The sequence below is a fragment of the Typopeltis vanoorti genome, chromosome 18, assembly GCF_054136105.1.
Source record: "Typopeltis vanoorti isolate ZY-2024b chromosome 18, IOZ_Tvanoo_1.0, whole genome shotgun sequence".
Lineage (NCBI taxonomy): Eukaryota > Metazoa > Arthropoda > Arachnida > Uropygi > Thelyphonidae > Typopeltis > Typopeltis vanoorti.
In genome coordinates this window covers 107,387,658-107,407,676 of record NC_143566.1, presented here as the reverse complement: position 1 = coordinate 107,407,676, position 20,019 = coordinate 107,387,658, and the positions used below count along the sequence as shown (strand labels likewise).

The 20,019-nt window shown below is 36.3% G+C and overlaps 1 protein-coding gene across 1 annotated transcript in view; it reads left to right on the top strand.

Moving 5' to 3' along the window:
* Positions 1 to 1,699: 1,699 nt before the first annotated feature.
* The window catches only part of LOC150097038 (guanine nucleotide-binding protein G(o) subunit alpha-like), a 178,364-nt gene continuing 160,044 nt past the window's right edge, over positions 1,700 to 20,019 (top strand). The window contains exons 1-2 of the mRNA XM_090408506.1: positions 1,700 to 2,021; positions 2,347 to 2,389. Coding sequence (XP_090264632.1) covers positions 1,904 to 2,021; positions 2,347 to 2,389 — 161 coding nt within the window. The 5' untranslated portion in view covers positions 1,700 to 1,903. The remainder of the gene's footprint in view (positions 2,022 to 2,346; positions 2,390 to 20,019) is intronic.

Below are 20,019 nucleotides of genomic sequence, written 5' to 3'. Positions count from 1 at the left end.
AACACTGAATTCGGTTCAAGATATGGAGAATTTAGATTCCAGCAAAACATGAGTAGGTTCCTCATTATATCACAGAATTAATGATGATTAAAAGTTCCCTATTATTATTATTATTATTATTATTATTATTATTATTATTATTATTATTATTATTTAAATATCAAAAACAAGCAAAACGAGATTTTTTTCTGAAATTTAATTTAAACTTTATTTTATTGGCTATAATTGCTGATGAACATTATTATCAGTCAACTGAAATATAACTGTAAAGAAATGTTAAGCCAAGGTGAGTGCCAAGTGTGCCCATAGTGTGGGCATATTTAAATGTTGAGATTATATTAATACTAAATTTTAAAAAAATAATAATTATATAAAATGTATACATAATTAGTAGACGATGTGATGTAACATGTATAAAACGGAACATTTGCCAATGGCTTTCAGATTTTTAAAATTTTTTTATTTTTCACTACATATGCACAGTATGTCCTTAATCATAAACAGCTACCGATGTTTTGAACTTGGTCAACTTAACGGGACACACACACTTCGCTTTTCTTACAGAAAATCTTTTGTTATTATCACCAAACGTCTGCACAAAGACGTCGTCTGACCGTGAGGCTAGCAAAGCTTGTATAATACGACTTAAATTAACAAAACCTACACTTTTGTCGGCATCGTCTGTTTTCATAAAACTAAGTTCAACTAAGTTATGATTAAGAATCACCTGTTTACTTAAAACTTTTATCATTATTTTAGCTTCACTTAGAAAGCTAAGCTGCTACAATATATCTTCAAGAATCAAACTAAAGATATAAAACAGGAAAATTATAATATTATAATAATAATTAGCATTGTTAAATCGCTTTAAAAGACAACCTAACAAATTAGTTACTATCTATTCATTTATATTAAGCAATGATTAGCAACATATGTAGTCTCATATGTAGTATGCGCTTATAAGTTTATTATGAAATATATTTATTTATCTATCTACACAATTCCAGAATGAACGAAGACATAAACAAAAACCTCCTGAACGCCGTTTAAATGTTTAAAATTTTCCCAAATATAACATTCAGTATGATAATAATATTAGCGCATGCAGACAACATCGTGGCACTGTGATAGCGTATTTCCGTCTTTTTTCTTATTATTACTTTCTCCCTCGGCTTCTTTCTTGAACAGTCCGTGCCACTTCCAAGAGAATAAACCGCACTTATGCGCTCTTTATCCCTTTATCTGGTTTTATAAACCGTACATACCAACTGCGCGCGCTCCAGGATATCCCGATCGCGTTGTAAATGTCACTTATCGGAAGCTTGCGCTTTAATAATTGGACGGAAAAAAAAAAAAAAAAAAGCTGCAGCTTCTTTTAACGAACACATCGCTAATATGACCGTAAAGGTCATTCGTCCGTAACGCGGCGGACCAATGTCGGAATCTCACTGTTTTGTGGTATGGAAAATTAGCGTTCCCGTACGCCACGATCTATCATCGTAGAATACATATCGTATGACTATCTACCATCGTTGGGATGAGTAAAAATGGCGGCGTTTGACGTCATCTATCCCACAATTCTCCCTGAGGCACGGCCATAGAAACGGTAAACGGAGGCCAATACGCGTGGCTCCCATTGGTAGGTTCCTCTCTTCAGTAGTCCACCTGAACGCAGTTGGGTTGTACGGCTGGAGAAACAGGCGGCAGGCCTGTTGACAGTGTCTTTTTCGCGTTGCTATTCTTCCATCAGGCTCATTTTCGGTCAGTGTAGAAAGCATGATACCAGTGCTTGAGATTGGGCTGGGATCGTAAGTGGATCTAGGGAAGTATTTCCCTAGAGTTTTATTTTCGAAGTGAGTGAGAAACAGAAGGAGGAAGCGGTGTTCTAGCATCCGTAACAATCATGGGATGTGCAATGAGCGCGGAGGAACGCGCCGCCCTGGCTAGGAGCAAACAAATTGAGAAAAATCTCAAGGAAGATGGGATTCAAGCAGCCAAAGATATTAAACTATTATTGCTAGGTAAGCACCTGTAATAGCCAAATGTGTATGGTGCTTTGTGTGGTGTTTTTTTTTTATATATTTTTTAATTTTTTATGTGCTTCTGCTAATACACTTGGTGTCTTTTTTACCTGCCTAAAGAATATGCGGTGGAATCATCCCCGCCCAGTTATAGTTTTCTCCCAAGTTATTACAAGAAATCTAACAGAGTGGAACAGTGGATCGTTATATGTATGTGCTGTGTATCTATGTATGTGTGTGTATGTGTAGAGAGAGAGAGAGAGAGAACGGGAGAGTTAAAATCTAAAACAGAATGGATATTGATCACCATTTCTATCCTTTCCAGGTGCTGGCGAATCTGGGAAAAGTACTATCGTGAAACAAATGAAGTAAGTCTATATATATTTTTTTTTGTTTGTCATTTTTCACTTAAATTACGTTTAGCATTACGATAGAAAGCAAAATACCGTGCGTACGTTATGCATGGAACATTTATAACTGCGTAGTGTAACTTGCTTCACGCTAATGCGTATTATACGCGACAAATACTTTGTAATGCAATGTTGAATGTGGTTATGCGTTACAAATAGTGTAATTTGAGGGAGGGGAAATGTCACTGCAACTAAATACTAATTTTTTGTCACTCATTTATCTTTACTTGGTGATCGAACCCAGTTATCAAAGGAAAGCTCTTCGAATCTTTTAAAAACATATTTCGTGTTCAGTCAGACTTAAAAACAATTAAATGCTAGCGACTGTGTGCTTGTATAATATCATCCGTTGTCTTTTCATAAAGAACTCCTGGCTGCGCCGACAGACATCACCCCCCAAAGTTGTTGGACCATCGGAAATCAATAGCAGTGGTAGCGCACACGGACGCCATTCTACGAGATTACGCGCAGCCAGGCAATGCAGACCTAGTGTGCAGCTGAGCACACGCACATATACACAAATACCAAGGGGGAGAGAGCGAAAGAGAGAGAGAGAGAACGTAATAGGAATAATTTATACGAACACCGTCTCTTTTGTGAACCGTTTTACATCCGATGTGTCTAAAATAAAATAAAAAAAAAAAAGAGCAATGTTTCAAAACCAAGAAAACAAAACTTATGAAAAAGAAAAGCCATTGGCGACAAAAAAAAAAAAAAAAAAGGAAAAAAAAAGTTGAATAAGATAAACCTTAATGGGTTTAAGTCATGTCAGGGTGATTAAGCGAAAATAATGCAGTTGTACAGAATGTGTATAATTAGCAGAGTGTTGTAACACTGTCACTATTCTTATCTTTATTTTACAAGTACAGTAAATTCCCTCTACAAAGAACAATGGGTTGAACTCTGAAACTATGGCAACACCCTAGGGTAGTGTATTAGAGGCTCTTGATATAACGACAAGAAAATATTTTTATGGTAGCTATATCCCCTAGAAAGCCTTCGTACATATTGTGTACCCACATACACACAGCCATATATTTATTTATTTTGCTCTTACTGGTCTTTAACTGACGCATTTGTAAAAGAATAGAGCTAATTAGACTCCCATATTGAACAGAATATTACTCACTTCCTCTAAGTAAGTCAGGTCAGAGACCCAGAGGGCTTTGTCATTTCAATCAACAAAACACAACTGCAAAGATTGATGTTGATTTAAATGCGAACTGTGCATTTGTTGTAAAGACAGGCTCGAACCCGCGAGATGCGGAAGTATGACTTAACGGCTGCAGACGAATGACTCCCTTGGTAAGGGAAAGGTGTTTGGTGATAATGAGGTCAACAGGTGCGTCTGTCATGGGATGATGATTTCGTTAGGTCGCTTACTAGTCTGAGAAAATGTACAGGATAGTAAGAGTAAGCACTCAATATATTAGTGAAAATAATGACAGAAGTAATTTTACTGACAGTACCTACAGTAATTTTGCTATTTATTAAATAATAGAAATATCCTTGAACGTGTAACGGTGTTATGAATTTAAGTATTTTATATTTGAAATCGTGTTACATGTAAATACTAATTTTGGGTTATCTTCCACTAATACCCCACTTTTAGTGTGTGTGTGTGTGGGGGGGGGGGAATATGATACAACACATTTTGTAATGAGGTAGAGATCATCTCTAGAACGCGCGTTATGAAGACGTCAACAGACAATTTATTTATTTATTTATTATTATTATTATTATTATTATTATTATTATTATTATTAAGAGAGACCTCCAGGGAGTCAGGGACTCATCGAGGGAGGCCACATACTACACACATCAGCTATCATAGTTATTCTTGAATTCATTCACACTGCTTGCACTCACAACATCCAATGGCAATCCATTCCAATCACGCACCACCCTATGATTATCAATTTATTTTATTTTATTTTATTTATTATCAATTATTTATTTATTTTTAAATCAAGAACTTAACTGAATTTATTTATATTCATTATCCGAAGATTTCAAACAGTGGTAGTATTAATAACAACATTTTAGCTTGCGAAACTACAAAATTAGAAACTACCTATGAAAAGTTTGAAATTAAAAAAAAAAAACATGATTAACTCATAGAGTCATTTCTAGGAAGGCGTGTTAGTTAACACCAGAATATTAATATATTAAATATATTAATGCAGTTATTATGAAAAATAACTGCATTAATCGATTTCCCAAGATTTCACCCCTTTTGTTATTTTTAAATTATATATATATATATTATTTAATATTTTAAGAAGTATAGAGAAAGGGCAAAGACAACATCGTTCTTATTTTTAATCCTTCTCGTATGGATTGCATATTAAACGTGAAACACTTTTTTCTTCAATAAAAAGAAAACACTTCACCACCCTATCAAAACATTATTTAATAATATTGGAAAAGATATTCAGCAATAGAAATATTTTACTAAACAGAATTTTGTGAAATAATCAGTTACATGTATTTTTTATGTGTGCAAATGAAGTTTTATCTTTAAAGAGTTTTAGCAACATTATTTAGTGAACACTATATATATATATATTTTTTTTTTTCAAAATTCATTTTTACTCGGTTGGAATATTATAAAAAAAGGTTTAATGACTATTACCGAGAGAATATATCTTAAATATATCTTGTCATCTTTTCTCTCGGTAATAGTCATTAAACCTTTATATATATATATATATATATATTACTAACCTGACATTTGCCTTTAGTAAAGTCATACGATTATAGTATAAATTTTACACTAGATTTCAGACTACATTTTATTTTCTGTACTGCCCGCATTACGTTTCTGTAAATGATTTAAGAAGCGCCCTCTGAAGTTGTTTCAAAATATGCAATAAATTCAATGGTAATATTTTAATATTTAAGATTCCTGTAATACCGGAAACACATGATTTAATATTGTATACAGTATTGCCATTTATTTATCAACGAAGTTTACAAAAAAAGAGTTGTACGCCTTACAAATTTTATTTATTTTATTATTATTTTGTCATGAGTAACGAATTATCTGACAAAAAATTGAATTAAAAACGTGAAACGATATAAAATGAAACAGCCGAATATGGACGATCGTTCTTCTGAATCTCCTCAACTTTGTTAATATTAAATAATACTATTTATTTACTAATGATATATTGTTAATGTTATTATTAATTTTTTTCTTAAATTTTCAAGACAATTGAATAATGAAAAATAAATAAATTATTGAAACAATAATTTATTTATTTATTTTGTGGAACTAGTATTAGTATTTTTCTCTGATAAATGTAAGGAAAAGTCGCTATTACAATCTAAGAATTGGTGTTAATTTTATTACTATCAGTGGAAGATATTAAACTATGGGATTTACAGATAGAAGATGCAGTCTGTTGTGAGGAGTATACTGGAAGAAACCAAGGAGGCAAGGAATCTTGTGGGATGGTAGATACGGAATTGAAGTTGGTGAACACAATCCCAAAGAGAGCTATCTTAGCAAGGACATTGACTACCAGAAATAAAGATGTGTCGATTCTATTTTATAAGCCCTGATTAGACCACACTTGGATTACTGCTAAGATCCGATTGCTTGCAATTTGAGGGGATGAGGAAAATTTTGAGAACGATACACAGATTATTGACCAAGATTATACTGGGTATGTAGAGTATCGGATATAAGGATAAATTGATAGATAGATTTAATGTGTAGAGTTTATATGATAGATGATGGAGAAATAATATGATTGAGACAAAAGTTATGGAGAGGTGGCTACCGGATAGATGCCAGGGAAATTTTCCCAAGGTAGAACAAGGAAAAAAGTATAAGAACAAAGGATTATCCCTAAAAGTGTGAAAGGGAATGAGGAGTAACTTTATTTGTATGGAGAATGGTGAATGCATTTCAAGCATCCACTAGTTGATGTATTCCATATACACACAATGCACTGTCTGAGATTGTGCGAGAGTGAAGAGTAGAGTTTGTGTATCCTATAGCGGATCTACCGTGATGAATCTTCTGACACTGGAAGTTGTCTAATAATAATGATAATTAATGGTCAATCCTTTCTATTTGAGGCCATAGACAGTCTTTATCTTAGGTAACCTCCTTCTGAAAAAAGGAAATCAAAATATATATTGAACACAACATTATATAACATAATTCTTGACGACTTTCATCATCATCATCATAAAACAAATTACGGATATAGACCATATTGGTCTGTTCCTATCTCATTATCCATCTAATATCCTTTTTCTTTTTAAGGTCTACCCGGCCTTCTCTTTCCAGTTGGCTTGTATTTTATTATTTGTTTAGGATATTGGCTATTAGCCATTAGGCTTACATATTCTATCTATTTTTGATTATAACTGTTTAGTTTTTCTTCTATTGATTTTATTTTTAGTTCTTTTAAAATGTCTTCATTCCTTTTTTGATCTAATAATGTGTATTTTGCAGTTCTCAAAAATTTCATTTCACTTGTTTTTATTCTTTGTTTATCTTGTTTATTACCTAAATTTCACTGCCATATAATAATGTGGGCACTGCTAAAGTATTGTATATTTTCAAACGTGTTTCTTTTTGTACTATATTTGAGTTGAGTGTTCTATTTATCAGGCCTATAATCTGTAAAAATGTTGAAAATGTTAAATTTATGTCTTTTTCTCCTTCATATTATATTTCACATCCAAGATAACTGAAAGTATTTATCTGTTCTATTATTTTATTATTAATAACTATTTTACTTCTAACTAGAGTTTGTCCACAAAATGCCATTTTTTTAGTTCAATTTATGGAAATTTTCATTCCAAACTGTTCTACTATAATGTTTAAATTATATATTACTCTTTTATTTCATTATCTTTGTATATATTCAATATTGCATGTAGTAAAATAATAGATATATTTATTGTTTGTAATATATATCTAACAGTATATATCTTTTTACTTTGTCAAATGCTTTTTCGTAATCTATAAACAAAAGATGAGTTTCCAAATTAAATTCTCTTCTTTTTTCTATGAGTAGCTTTAAACAGAAAGCTCCATCCATTGTAGAGCTTCCTTTTCTAAATCTATTTTGACATCTAATAATATTTTTTGCTATATATTTAAAATTTTTCATTAAGTATTCTATCATGTATTTTGTAGTATGTATTCAATAAACTAATACCTCTGTAATTAGCAGGTTTTGTTTTATCCCCTTTTTTAAATATAGGTATTACTATCCTTGTATTGGTATTTGTCCATTTGCATATATTTAATTTAAACATTTTAATAATCTCTGATGAAATTTTTTTCTAGCAAATTTATACAGTTCGGAGTTTATCACATCTCCTGCTGATTTGTAATTTTTTATTTTATTTAGGTTGTCCTTTAATTCTTTCATTGTTATTATCCATCCATCCATCTTCAAGGTCCACTTTTCCTAATTGGGTTATGGGGAAGCAGCTGCAAGAGGGACTTCCAATGGTCACGATCCTCCGCCACCAAGCTCAGGTGGGTGTTCTGGTGGCACTTCCAGATGTGTCCACCCAAAGTTTTGGATATAATCTATCCAGCGAGTCGTTGGCCTTCCGCGCGACCTCCCACCCCCTGGCTTGGCAAAGAAGGCCTGCTGGGGGAGCCTCTCTTGTGGCATTCTGACTAGGTGCCCGTATCATCGTAACTGTGATCTCTCAACACAGAGAAGCAGCGGTTGAATATCGAGGGTTCCCGAATTTCAGAGCTTCTGACACTATCGAGTCTTGTCGGCCCCGCAACCCCTTGCAGGAACCTCATTTCAGCCGCTTGGATTCGTGTCCACATTCTTTCGGTCATTACACAGCTCTCATGACCATAGGTCAGGATGGGGACGTTGACTGTATTGAAGAAAGCTGGCTTTGCCTTCTAGATTAACTCCCGCTTCAATACTACCGAACGGTCAAGCTTCTGCAATATTGCGCTTGCTGAGCTAATTCGAGTATCTAGCTCTACGTCCCAATTTCCATCACTCGTGAATATGTACCCAAGATATTTAAACTTTTCCACCTGCCTCAGTGGGACTTCACTCACATGTAGAGTGCACTGGAATGGTTGTCTTGAGATCACAAATGTTTCCGTTTTCGCCATGCTGATCGTCATCCCGGCTTCTGCACAAACAGCTACAAACCTATCCAGGGTCTGCTGGAGGTCATCTGTGGCAGAGATAAGCGAACAAGGTCATCTGCAAAAAGTAGACGTCCAATGCTAGATCTTCCAATTCTGAGACACGCACTGCTTCGTCGGCTGTGCCTATCAATCCAGTCCATAAATATTATGAAAAGGAGGGGTGACAGAACACACCCTTGGCGGAGACCAACGGAGACTATGAAAGGGTTCAGACTTTGTGCTGTTTACTCTGACACAAAACTCCGACCATTCATACAGGGACTTGATGACAGCTAATAGTTGGCCATCCACTCCATACTCCTGTACTACTTGCCAAAGCTTATTCCGAGGAACCCGGTCATATGCCTTCTTCAAGTCCACAAAACATGCGTAGACATTCTTGGCATATTCCCAAGATATCTCAAAGACTTGCTTTAAAGCGAAGATTTGGTTAGTTGCGCTTCTACCAGGACGAAAGCCACATTATTATTATTATTTTTTCAAATATAATACATGTTTGCTAGATAAATTTCTCATACGCTTAAAATATTTCCTTGAAAAGAATCAAAAAAGTTTGCTAACCTGGAAACTTTTCAACATTGACATTTTTTTCAATCTACATACAAGTACAGATGGATATTTCATTGTTAATTTATGCTTCAAATTCAAATTCTTTTTGAAGATGATTTTTTAATTTTTCAAATTAAAAAAAAAATTCAGTATGTTGAAAAATTAAAAAAACAATCTTCAAAAAGAATTTTGAATTTGATTTATATAAAAATTATAGTTACAAGCTCGAGGGCTACCTTAAGAAATTGTGAACTTCTAGTCCCATACCTTATTTGCTTGCTTAACAAACAGAGTCTGGCTGTGTTGGCCAAGGTCCAAATTTCTTGCATTAACAAATACCCACTTCCACATGTTTATATTTTCAGTTTCCCAATTTTAAACTTATGTAATAAACGATATATACTTGTATGTATTGCTTACCGACTTTTACATAAAAGGAAAAATGATGGAACGTTGTAAATCAACTTTGCATAATTATATTTATAATTAAAAGCGAAATTTTAAAAAGGAATATGATAGTTCAATAAATTAAACTTCAGAAAATCTGAAGATATGATAGAATGAAAATGAAAGCTGCTCATACAAAATGAGCCTGAAGTGAGGGTGCGCAAAAGTCAAATATTATTATCATTGTCTTCCTTTCGTATATTAGGCTTAGATTCAGGTCTTAACACCATCTCTTTGTCTATTTCTTTTTCGTTCCTTTAAGTCAGTTCGCTGACAATTTTATTCACCTGTTGAATTCATTTGTTTGTGTTGTTTGTCAGCTAAGTTCTTATCCTAGTTGTAATATTTTTGTTTTCTTATTTAGGTGTTTTTTATTTGTTTTCTTATTTAGTTCCCAGAAATTCATTTTTTTGCTGATGGTATTAATCACTAGTCTACTTTTTCATTGTCCATGTTCTACCTCCATATAACATATTCCACTAAACTACGGTAGCGGAAAATCATCGACAAGGTAAAAGAGGAGGGAAGAAATAATAATAATAATAAGATCTGTTTCTTCAATCAAGATGATTAACATTATTGACGTATTCAACTGGATTATTATTTAGGACTGTTTGGTTTCTTGTTACCTCGCTTCTTTAAAATGGCACAAATTTTGTTATTCCAGAAGAATACTGATTCCATATTTAGTAACACTTCTTGTCAGTATTGTAAAATGCTACCTGTGGTTCATATTTTGTATTAGCAATTAATATTTGATATGCCTACGGTAATGTTACAACTGTATATTCTTCTGTTATTTACACTTTCATTCTTGTAATATCTCATATATAAAAGGAAAACCTACATTATTATTATTATTGACACCTTCATGGAGTCTGTTGACTCATTGCGGGAGGTCCGCTAACATTCCGAAAATCAAATATTAGTCTTCATTTGCAAATATCTATCACACTTCGCTTTGAACTCATTCACCAATAGAGCTGTCACAAGTGACTGTGACAACTCACTCCAATCATTCACCATTCCTGTAAGAGCAAAAAATATTGACCCCCCCCCGCAGTTGCTAACTAAACTTTTTTTCCTAATTTCCAGGGATTACTCTAGTTCTCCCCATACTAGTCATGTATGAAAATTTTCATCTGTATCAACCCTATAACATTCTTTAAGTAACATATTATCCCTCTTCCTTTTTCTCATATCCTCGATTTTTAACTCATAAATCTTTAACCTACCCTGATAAGGAGCATCCTAGATCTTCCGCCATCTTGGTCACTGGTCTCTGGATCCTTTCCACTTCTTCTACACATTAAAGGAACAAAGGTGATCAGATTTGTGCATAAATGGGGACTTATCAATTTCTCTCCCTCTCCCTTTCTCCCCCCCCTCCCCGAAACCTTGAAAATAATCAGATAGCCATGCACCTACCTAGTTGTTGATGATATTCTGGAGATCAGTTGCCCATCAATTTTTATGTAGGAGACTAAAAGAACTCTGCCCACTTCCTTTGGAAAATAAAAAAGGCCTTTTTATTTCTATTTTTTTTTAAAAAAAACAAAATATAAAAAAATACAAAGATTAATTGATTTTCTCATTCTTTGAACTCAAAAGAACATATAACATAAAATAAGTTCAAACTTACATTTGTACAAAAGCGAAATGATATTTTTCATACTTAACGTAACAATTAACAAAAGCAAATATAATAAATAAAGAATGTGAAGAAAAAAGTCAAAACTACTTATAAGGCAAATATATATTAATAATATATATTTACCAGTACAGATATTTTGTTCGAAAATCCCCTTGAGAGAACTAGTACATAAACCCTATCTTGAGAGCTGCTTGTTCCAAAGGAATTCTAGTGGCATCACGAAAATATTTGAGTTGGCTTAACAGAAAAAAAAAATTTCGGTAGACCACGTTCGAACGAATATGATACATTTTTTGCCATCTTCTTCATTAGAAGCTAAATTACCTGTTTAAATTAAAAGAAAAGGAATAATTTTTAAAAATTTTATTTAATTAATTTAATGAACTACTTAAAATAGGCCTGTGTAGCTCAATGGATGTGGCGTTTGCACACCACCAAGGAAGACTTTGTTTCGAATCTAGTCATCGACTGGAGGAAATTTTTCTAAGCCTTTTTTCGATCGGTTCCCGAGTTAGTCGATCTCTGGCACGGGCAAGCTGGAAACTCGGGTTTTTCGTCCCGTAAACTCAAGAAAATCGACCGTAGAACCTACATTATTTCAGACATTAAATATATTGTGTTAGGGTTAGGGACCACGAGATGGCGACACTTGTTGAGCCATTCTCTTCACTGCGTGCCGCTTAATTAGTGATAGCCTTGGGCCAGCTATCTCTGATTGGGTACCAGTGGAGATTGAACTGTCCACTCAGTCTCCAAAAGTTAGATAGGGCTAAACGGCCTCGCTTACTCCTTAAAAAGGCGTTAGCTGAATTTTTAAAAAGATTAAACTGCAAAAATAAAATTAAAAACTGTGAAAATAAAATTAAAAATTTTCTTATGTCTACCTAATTCTACTTTAATTTTTATCCAAATAGAATAATTACAATGGGGCATATATATAATTTATTCTATTTGACTTTGTTTACTACTTTTCTTCTATACAGTCATCCCTCGACTTACGCCTGTTCGGGTTATGGCCTTTCCAAGGTGCATCCGCGATCCCATAAGGGAATAAATAACCTTTTTCAGCTATACTTCTGAACAAGACGCAAGCGAGCGTAAGGTAAACCATGCACAGTGGCAACAGCGCTTTCAGGGGCAACCTCCCTCTGCAGTCGGCACGTATCTTCAACAGTTCCTCTGTTGATTTTGTGTTTGAAAAATGGGTTATTTGTTTATTTATCGTTAGTTATTTCGCGTTGTTTTGTGCAACATGGTCCTACACGCACAATCAAAAACCTAGTGAAGAATCACAGAAAAACAGGCGAGCAATTGAACTTGAAACGAAGTTTAATACGGATGAGACATCCTTCTTTCTGAAAAAAATGCCCGAGCGGTTATTCATCCACAAAAAGCAAACATCTATACCTAGTTTCAAAGCTCTTAATGCCCGTATTATGATTCTGTTACAGGTAATGTGGCTGGATATAAACTGAAACCATGTGTGATTTAGCACAGTGAGAATCCACGAATCTTCAAAAACATTAGGAAGCATACTCTGAGTTCATTATTGGAGCAATAAGAAGTCGTGGATAACTCAAAAATTGTTTGAGGATGCCTTCATCAACTGTTATGCGAGTGAAATAAAAAGCTATTGCGTGAAAGAAAACGCAGAATTTAAATTTTTTTAAATTCTAGATAATGCTCCAGGTCACCGTTATAGCGATGATCTTCACCAAGTTCAAGGTCATGTTTCTCCCACCAAACACTACTTCATTGATCCAACCGATGGATCAGGGAGTTCTTGCAGTGTTTTAGGCTTATTATCTAAGGAGAGTTTTTTCACAAGCGATTTCTACTACTGAAGGAAATGACCAGACTCTCGTGCAATTCTGGAAAACATTCAATATTTATCACGCTATTAAAAATATTGCTGTGGCTTGGGACGAAGTGACCTCTCATACACTGAACATATGGAAAAGGACATTAAAAAAGGGTTGTGCACGATTTTGGAAGTTTGTATAGTGGGCATAGCAAACAATCTGAATCTCAAAGTGAATGATGACGACATAATTCAACTCATGGAAAGTTCCCCTGAAGAGTTGACCAACGAAGAATTGGTCGAATTGGTGGAACAACTGTAGCACAAGAGGAAAAACGAAAAAAGGAAAAGAGAAACAGGAAAAGGTAATTAAACAATTTACAGTGAAGGGTCTTGCAGAAATGTTCTCTGGAGTTAGCGATGTTCTCAAAATGGCTGAAGACATGGACTCCAATGTTGAACGCTACTTAATAATAGAAACGAAAGTGCATGATACATTTGCTTGCTATGAACAAATTTATGAAGAAAAGAAAAAGAGGAATAAACAAAGCACATTTGACATTTTCATCAAAAAAAAAAAAGGTTACATCAGAGGAGCCACAGCCTGATCGTTCACACAGGGAAGGTAACGCAGATGTGATTGTAGAGGAAGATTTGGGTGATTATTCTCCTGTGTTTTATAGTTGCAATAATGCACAGTCCAGTTTTATAATAAAGTTTAAAAATTAAAATGACAGTATAATTATTACGGTTAAGTCCCTAACCCCCTCTAACTCTGTTCATTTAATTTATTCACTTCGTCCGATTCGACTTACGTCCTGCCGGATGGAACGGAACCCGGAAGTAAGTCGAGGGATGACTGTATATTTATTTATATCCGATCTTAAGGCCATAAATTTTATAACCACGTGAAGAGGAGCCACACGTTCTACTTGGCAGCTGCTGACAGAAACATAAGCTATCACACACTTGGTAGTGTTCAACACTTCGAGAGAACTGTAAACCAGATATGGTGATTGAGTTATGGCTTTGCTATGTAGGTTAGGAACAAAAAAGCGATCGATACAAAGAGAAACGAAGATCGCAGCACATGGATTTAAGAAATTGCTATAAAACTTTTCTGACTGTGTTCTGCATACCATATACAGTATATATATCATAATAGCCGCCCTCTATATTTTTTAAAGAACAAAAAACCGGACAAAAACCGGTTCGGCACATGTGTGCGAGGAATGATTATTTCGGCACTTCACACATTTATATTCCGACCTACAGAGTTTCTGCTCATGCCCATACTTTTGGCAGCGGTGGCATTGACCAGCTGAAACCTTTCTTCTGAGAGGTTCGGTCTTGATGCAAACTATTTTAAGGTCGTAAATTTCTCTATGGTCTTTACTGATCTCGACCAAGACCAGAGGCATGGGGCGCTTGTCTGCTCGGTACACGCGCAATATCTTAATCGGCTCAAGGCCTTGTGATCTGAGGTCAGTAGCTATTTTTTCGGCTGGTATGGTCTCAGCCAGCCCTCTGATTACCACCTTTTATTTTTTTTCGCTTAGGCTGAAACGTATGATATGGGACTTTTAGTTCATCCATAAGTCTGGTGAGCTGGCGGTAGTTCGAAATTCCTTCTGGTTGAATCCGGATTCCTTCATCTGTACTCTTGGCTGATGTAAATTTGATGTTTGCGTTCTTCATCGTCGCTGTAATTGAAGACCATTTTTCTTTTGTTCTTAAAATTACTGGTGGAATCCTCTCTTTGGGTTGTGCTCTGGAGTCAGTCTATTCTTTCATCAGGTTGTGCTGTTAAGTCCATTGGAGTTGTTTTTTCCAAAGGTTGATGTATTATTTCAGGATCTCGTGCTGGTGAACCTTTGTTACGATTCTTTCTGCTGACAACTTGATAGTCTGTAGAGTTATCTGAGTCCACTAGGGGCTGATCGTTAACCGGTGACATAATCTCTCTGGTGTTATCTTGAGAAGTGCTGGGGAGAGGGTCAGGGGATTGATAGTCCTCTGTTTCAACCTCTTATTTGGTGGATTGCCACCTTTCCTGGCCATTTCCTTTATAGTAGGCCTCCTACATGCTTAAAGATCGCCAATAACTGTTTGAAATCAAGCTCGTCGTATGGGGAATCCATAGTTTGGTCTAAGAGAAACTAGCAGTTTCCCGGGTAATCCTGTAGACCGAGAGTCTACTAGCAAATCCCGTAGACAGCTCAGAGTAAGCGTCTACCAGCAAAAAGTTAGTTTGTTATAGGTGACTATCCTAAAAACGAGAAAAGGAGTTTCAGGAACTTACTTGGACACAGTGCAGCGACCTACCTCCCTAAAAAACCATTCAACCACCACTGGTCCTCATTGCGGGTGGGGCCTGCCGGCCATTAGACCTCTGCATATTTCATACAGTGTACGGATACGTCCGATCACAATGACAGCAAAAACCTCAAATTACTACCTCAAATTTTTCGTAAAGAGGGGGAGATAGTAGGTCACGAACTGTGTTAGTTTCAGTGCAATGCGAGCTTCCCGAAAAACCTTATATAAAAATCAACTATAAAAATCAACTAGGCAGAGTCTAAAGGAATACGTCCGACCACAATAACAGCAAACCTCAAATTACTACCTAAATTTTTTCGTAAAAATTAAGGTGGCTTGCATAAACGCATAACGGTACTGACTTGATGGGTGAAGCATAAATGCTTTTCATATTTTCCCTCCATCTGAAAAGGAAAGTTCATTGGGTGGAGAATTATTGAGCTTTAAGCTCGCCCTGAAAGGGCAGTGAGGTTAACTCTGTTCAGCTGAGCATAGAATTGACTTGGGCCTCTTGTATTTGCAGAAATCTGCTTCATTATAGTCTGAAGCTTGCTTGATCAGTGGGTTCGGATGATTAATTGTCTTATTGAAGAACTTTTCAGCTAGGTCACGAAGAAGAGTTGTGATGTAAGGAATGCTGACGTCTCTGTGGATTTGGGAGTTTCTGATAAATCATGGAGCATCTAAACTCATTCTCAGACATTTGTTTTGTATTCTCTGCAGCTTCTGAATATTTGCCTTCGAAGTGTGACTCCACGCAGGAGATGCATAAGTTATGACTGGGCATATTACCATCTTGTATATGAGCAGTTTGTTCTGAGTATCTAATTTACTTTTTCTGTTGATCATGGGGTAGAGCTGCGCTATTGCTTTAGACGTCTTTGAACTTATGTGTTTTATATGGTTGGTGAATTGTAGTTTTTTATCCAGAATTACTCCAATATATTTGACTATATTCTGCCATGGGACTTTAACACCTAGTAAATGTATATCTTCCTTGATTTGATGCTTTTTTCTAGTGAACAGTATGGCTGAGCTCTTCTGTGGATTGGTTTGAATTCTCCAGTCCATAAACCATCTTTCCAGCGTGTGAATGCTGCTTTGGAGTCTCTTAATAGCCAGTTTTGGGCTGAGAGATCTGGCTAATAATGCAGTGTCATCAGCATATAATGCAGTGATTGTTGAGCTTGGGTTTTGAGGGATATCAGCAATATAGATAGAAAACAGCAAGGGGGCCAAGAGTGAGCCCTGCGGTACTCCCGCCAGAACCTTGCGTCTGGTTGATACAGTTTCATTTATTTTGACTTGCATGCATCTGTCTCTGAGGTAAGAGTGAATTATTTTAACTAGATTAATAGGTATATTGAATGTGATGAGTTTGTAGAGAAGACCTTGATGCCACACCTTATCAAAAGCCTTTGCAGCATCTAAAAAGACTGCAGCTGTATGAAGATTCCGGTTGAAGCCTTCGGAAATGTATTCGATCAGCCTGTGGATCTGCTGAACGGTAGAATGGTTTTTTCTGAATCTAAATTTGCTCATTTCGGATTATATGCAGTTGGTCCGTTTGTGATTGAAGTCTAGTAAGGACTACTTTTTCTGCAATCTTTCCAAGGTTAGACAGAAGACTGATAGGTCTGTAGTTTTCAGGGAGTTGAGCGTTTTTTCCCATCTTTTTGATTGGTGTGACATCTGCTATTTTCCATGTTAAAGGGAAATACTGGAATCTGAGGATGGCATTAATTATGCTGACTAGATGTACAATGGCTTTTCTGGGGAGAAGTTTAATTATTCTGTTTGTAATTCCATCTGGACCTGGAGCTTTATTGTTGTTCAGGTGGGTTATAATGTTTATAACTTCTGTTGGAGAAGTGGGTGTGAGAGATTCTAGATCATCTTTTTGTTCTGTTATGGCCTGCCTAACTCGGCGGTGAATATTGTAGATAAGATTGATGTTCAAATTTTCATATGAGGGGTTGCATTGACTTTCCAAGCTGTCGGCTAGAGCCTCTGCTTTTTCCCCATCATTGTGAACTATTCCTTTCGAGGTTTGAATTGGGAGTAAAAGTTGTCTTTTGGTACGGAAGGTTCGCAGAAACTTCCATATGGAGTTGTCCTCAGGGTTTAATTTTGTTAGCTTAGATTCCCACTCCCGGTTTCGATGTGTCTGGAGGGCTTCACCTACTTGTATGTTTAATTTGTTCAAATTTGCTTTATCTTGAGGATCTCTTGTTGTATGATACCGCTTTCTGGCTTTGTTTTTCAGTCTAATTAAATCCATAATTTCCTCGGGGATCTGTCCACTAGGGTGAAAAACTGTGGTTTGGGTAACTGCCTTTATTGCATTTTTGATTTGATTGGTAAAGTTGATTGCAGCCATTTCTATCTCCTTTTTTGTATGAATAGTAGGGACTGGGCCAATGTGATCAGGTAAGATTCTGGTGAGTTTTTTCCAAGATATGAAAGAGTGGGGAGGGAGAATTGTTCTTGTGTACCAAGTTTAAGCAGAATAGGGTTATGATCTGATGAAAGTTCATTTATTGCTTCCAGCTGGTATTGATATCTGATGTTTTTGAGGACAACTATGTCAAGTACATCTGAACTTCCAGTTGAGCTATGATGGGTGTGCTCTGTGGGTCCGGTTACAACAATAGAATTTTGCGTTGCGTAATGGTTTAGAATTCGACCTTCATCATTGATTGTGGAGCTATGCCAGGCTGTATGTTTGGCATTAAAGTCACCAGCCATGATGATGGAGTATAGTTCCGTAATTTGGGATTATTAGCTGGCCTGAGACGTGTTTCGTTTACCAGTATTATGCCTGTGAGAGAACTCTTGTAGTTCTAGGGTTTTATTGCTGAGTCCGTTGGCATTCCATGCCATGATCATGAGAGAGTTGGGATGGAATTTTCTTCTGTTCATCGTTGAGGGCTGTCAGAATTGAGTGGGTACCTTGTAGGAATCTTTTCGTGGAGGACGGTGAAGGATTCGTCAAACTGAATTCTTGTAACATGGTAGCTAGTGAGGCAGTTAGTACTGAAGTTAGATTTGAGCCTATATGGTCATGAGGTGGAGTAGCCTTTGTTCGTGCTGCAGAGGCAGCACGAACAAAATAAGTTTTAGGCATTTGTTTCCTTTCTTGAGTTGTTGGGATACTGATAGTTTGGGCTAGGGTGTGATTAGCACGGCTGGCTTGAGCATCGCTGAATTGTGTTGGAGGGGTAGTTTTTTGTAACCCTCTGTTATTTGGGTGTGTAACGCATCCCTTGTAGTTTGCAGGGTGAGGTCCTCCACAATTTGCGCATTTAGCTGGAGTGGATCTTGGTTTTGTGCACATGACTGTCTGGTGGCCCTCGCCACATTTTAAACATCTGTAATTTGCCTTGCAGAGTTTTTGGGCATGGCCAAACCTTTGGCACCTATGGCACTGCCCAACCATCGACTTCTTCCTTAGTGGTTCAGTAGAAATTCTGAGGCCACATATCGTTGTTAATTCACAAATCTCTTTCTGCGTCTTCTCAATTTCTACGAGTATTAGTGGCATTGGTCTTTTATCTGCCCTGAGCATCCTGCTCACTTTCACTGGTGTTAGGTTCCGACTCATGAGATCAGTGGTGACTTCTTCACAGGTGACACCCTCGGTCACTCCGCGAAGCACAACCTTAAGATTTTTCTCGCTGGGTAAAGCAAAAGTATTATATGGGAGACTTTTGTTATCCATTAGTCTTGTTAGCTGTCTGTAGTCAGTGACTGTGGCTGGTTGGATTTTGACTCCTTCATCTTGATTTTTTGCCCAGGAATATGCAATTTTGTGTTCTCTAAGGGCTGTGGTGACAGTGGTCCATTTGTCCTTATCCCTAAATATTACTGGTGGAACCTTTTCGGTGTTCTTTGGGACTTCTAATGTACATGTGTCTTCATCCATCTGGTCTTCTATGATTCTTCTTCTTTTGTAAGTGTGCTCCCCTTGAGAGATGTTTTGACAGGGGGATTTTGGTGACAGAGCAGCAATGAGATCCTCTTGTGAGATCTCATTCTCCTCCTCCTCTCCATCATTAGAGTGAATGTACTCTTTTATGAATCCTGGCCAGTCAGTTTCTAATTTGCTTATTATAAGTTTGAGCACTTCTAGAGGCTGCTCCTTGTTAAGGAACTGGATGTGATCTTTGATGTTGTCCATCTCAAAGTGGCGATTTCCTGTCAGCAGAGATGGGTTAAAAGCAGTATAATAATCCCGCAGGGCCGGGGGCCTGCCAGCAAAGTATCCTGTAGACCTAGACGGACTACTAGCAATATATGATCCCGCAGGACTTGAAGCCTGCCAGCAAATGTCCTGTAGACTGAGTTGGTCTACTAGCAATGTAGGCCTAGAGAATCGCGCTTGTAATTACAAATGACTTACCGATAAAGCATTATGGAAAATAAAGTGACTGTTTATGGTAGCAAGCAATTAACTACTATTACTAATGAATAAGCATAAATATAAATTGCTAAAAACATATCAAACCAATTCATAATTCATCATCAATAATACATGACACTAAACACTAACACACGAGCCGCCATCTTTTCTCTAGTCTAGTGAGGTGGCTTGCATTGATAAACAACAATAGATATACTATTTACAATACCAGAATTAAAAGGTGTCGAAATGAAAC